Genomic DNA, 3280 nt, shown 5'->3' with positions numbered 1-3280 from the left:
GCGCTATGGGGCTGGCTGTGGGGCTGGCCCCACATTTTGGGGGCTGGGGTGCTTTCTTTGGGGGGTTTTGGGGGTTATTTTGAGGGTTTCTACTCTTTCCGGAGGGGCTCTTGCTCCTCAAACTCCAATCTGGGGTTTGGGATCTTGTACAATGATCTCTATGGGGCTGGACCCACATTTTGGGGCCTGATAGTGAGCACTGTGGGGCTGGACCCACACTTGGGGGGCTGGGTTGCATGATTTGGGGGGTTTTGGGGGTTATTTTGGGGGTTTCTGCTCACTCCGGAGGAGCCCTTGCTCCTCAAACCCCAACTCTGGGATTTGGGGTCTGGTACCGTGAGCTCTATGGGGCTGGACCCACATTTTGGGGGCTGATAGTGAGCGTTATGGGGCTGACGGTGAGCGCTGTGGGGCTGGACCCACACTTGGGGGGCTGGGTTGCTTTATTTGGGGGGTTTCGGGGGTTATTTTGAGGGTTTCTCCTCTCTCCGGGGGGGCTCTTGCTCCTCAAACCCCGACTTTTGGGTATGAGGCCTCATAGCTACATCTATGGGGCTGACAGTGAGCACTGTGGGGCTGGCTGTGGGGCTGGACCCACATTTTGGGGGCTGGGTTGCTTTCTTTGGGGGTTATTTTGGGGGTTTCTCCTCTCTCCGGAAGAGCTTTTGCTCCTCAAACCCCAACTCTGGGGTTTGGGATCTCGTACCATGAGCTCTATGGGGCTGGACCCACATTTTGGGGGCTGATAGTGAGCACTGTGGGGCTGGCTATGGGGCTGGACCCACATTTTGGGGGCTGGGCTGCTTGATTTGGGGGGGTTTGGGGGTTATTTTGAGGGTTTCTCCTCTCTCTGGGGGGGCTGCTCCTGCTGGAACCCCAGCCCTGGGCCTCCTACCGCAAGAGAAAGGGGCTGACGGTGAGCGCTGTGGGGCTGGACCCACACTTGGGGGGCTGGGTTGCATGATTTGGGGGGTTTCGGGGTATATTTTGAGGGTTTCTTCTCTTTCCGGAGGAGCTCTTGCTCCTCAAACCCCAACTCTGGGATTTGGGGCCTCATACCTACATCTGTAGGGTTGGACCCACATTTTGGGGGCTGACGGTGAGCGCTGTGGGGCTGGACCCACACTTGGGGGGCTGGGGTGCTTTCTTTGGGGGGTTTGGGGGTTATTTTGGGGGTTTCTCCTCTTTCCAGAGGAGCTCTTGCTCCTCAAACCCCAATTCTGGGGTTTAGGGTCTCATACCATGAGCTCTATGGGGCTGGACCCACATTTTGGGGGCTGACGGTGAGCGCTGTGGGGCTGGGCCCACACTTGGGGGGCTGGGCTGCTTTGTTTGGGGGGTTTGGGGGTTTATTTTGAGCGTTTCTCCTCTCTCCAGTGGGGCTCTTGCTCCTCAAACCCCAACTCTGGGGTTTGGGGCCTGGTCCCATGAGCTTTGTGGGGCTGGACCCACATTTTGGGGGCTGATAGTGAGCGTTATGGGGCTGACGGTGAGCGCTGTGGGGCTGGACCCACACTTGGGGGGCTGGGTTGCTTTCTTTGGGGGGTTTCGGGGTTATTTTGGGGGTTTCTCCTCTCTCCGGAAGAGCTCTTGCTCCTCAAACTCCAACTCTGGGGTTTGGGATCTCGTACCATGAGCTCTATGGGGCTGGACCCACATTTTGGGGCCTGATAGTGAGCACTGTGGGGCTGGCTGTGGGGCAGGACCCACACTTGGGGGGCTGGGTTGCTTTCTTTGGGGGGTTTTGGGGGTTATTTTGGGGGTTTCTCCTCTCTCCGGAAGAGCTCTTGCTCCTCAAACCCCAACTCTTGGGGTTTGGGGTCTCGTACCATGAGCTCTATGGGGCTGGACCCACATTTTGGGAGCTGACGGTGAGCGCTGTGGGGCTGGCTATGGGGCTGGACCCACATTTTGGGGGCTGACGGTGAGCACTGTGGGGCTGGCTATGGGGCTGGACCCACACTTGGGGGGCTGGGTTGCATGATTTGGGGGGTTTCAGGGTATATTTTGAGGGTTTCTTCTCTTTCCGGAGGAGCTCTTGCTCCTCAAACCCCAACTCTTTGGGTTTGGGGTCTCGTACCAGGAGCTCTATGGGGCTTGACCCACATTTTGGGGGCTGACGGTGAGCGCTGTGGGGCTGGACCCACACTTGGGGGGCTGGGTTGCATGATTTGGGGGGTTTCAGGGTATAGTTTGAGGGTTTCTCCTCTTTCCGGAGGAGCTCTTGCTCCTCAAACCCCAACTCTGGGATTTGGGGCCTCATCCCTACATCTGTAGGGTTGGACCCACATTTTGGGGGCTGACGGTGAGCGCTGTGGGGCTGGACCCACACTTGGGGGGCTGGGTTGCATGATTTGGGGGGTTTCAGGGTATAGTTTGAGGGTTTCTCCTCTTTCCGGAGGAGCTCTTGCTCCTCAAACCCCAACTCTGGGATTTGGGGCCTCATCCCTACATCTGTAGGGTTGGACCCACATTTTGGGGGCTGACGGTGAGCGCTGTGGGGCTGGACCCACACTTGGGGGGCTGGGTTGCATGATTTGGGGGGTTTCAGGGTATAGTTTGAGGGTTTCTCCTCTTTCCGGAGGAGCTCTTGCTCCTCAAACCCCAACTCTGGGATTTGGGGCCTCATACCTACATCTGTAGGGTTGGACCCACATTTTGGGGGCTGACGGTGAGCGCTGTGGGGCTGGACCCACACTTGGGGGGTTTTGGGGTTTATTTGGGGGGTTTTGGGGTTTATTTGGGTGGTTTCTCTTCTCTCCAGAGGGGCTCTTGCTCCTCAAACCCCAACTTTTGGGTATGGGGCCTGGTCCCATGAGCTCTATGGGGCTGGACCCACATTTTGGGGGCTGATGGTGAGCGCCGTGGGGCTGGACCCACATTTTGGGGTGTGTGTGGCTTATTTTGGGGTGTTTTTGGCCGATTTTGGGCATCCCTCCCCTTTCCAGGCGGGTTCTGACTGCTGGAACCCCAGCCCTGGGGCATCTTTCCATGAACACTTATAGGGCTGGACCCACATTTTGGGGACTGACGGTGATCGCTATGGGGCTGGACCTACGTTTTGGGGTGATTTTGGGTCATTTTGGGTGTTTTCTCCCTTCCCAGGAGACGACCTACAGGAATTACCAGCGGATCCGGCTCCGGCCCGAGCAGTTTCCCTCCTACTTGACCTCCCCCGAAGTGGGGTTCGACAGCTACGAATTGTTGGGGACCCCCCAGCACTCGGCCAAAGGTGGGGGGAGATGTGGGGCAGGGCTGGGGGGTGGGGGGACCCTGAATT

At 58.0% G+C, this 3280-nt stretch overlaps 1 protein-coding gene across 1 annotated transcript in view; it reads left to right on the top strand.

The window, feature by feature from the left end:
* Positions 1-3280, top strand: part of MEPCE (methylphosphate capping enzyme) — a 25644-nt gene that overhangs the window by 18488 nt on the left and 3876 nt on the right. Inside the window, exon 4 of the mRNA XM_014962219.1 lies at positions 3106-3244. Within this exon, the coding sequence (XP_014817705.1) occupies positions 3106-3244 (139 nt within the window). The remainder of the gene's footprint in view (positions 1-3105; positions 3245-3280) is intronic.

This window comes from Calidris pugnax, unplaced genomic scaffold, assembly GCF_001431845.1.
Source record: "Calidris pugnax isolate Ruff unplaced genomic scaffold, ASM143184v1 scaffold1641, whole genome shotgun sequence".
NCBI classification, from domain to species: Eukaryota; Metazoa; Chordata; class Aves; order Charadriiformes; family Scolopacidae; genus Calidris; species Calidris pugnax.
Note: the sequence above shows the minus strand (reverse complement) of the source record. Positions and strands in the feature narration are given on the sequence as shown.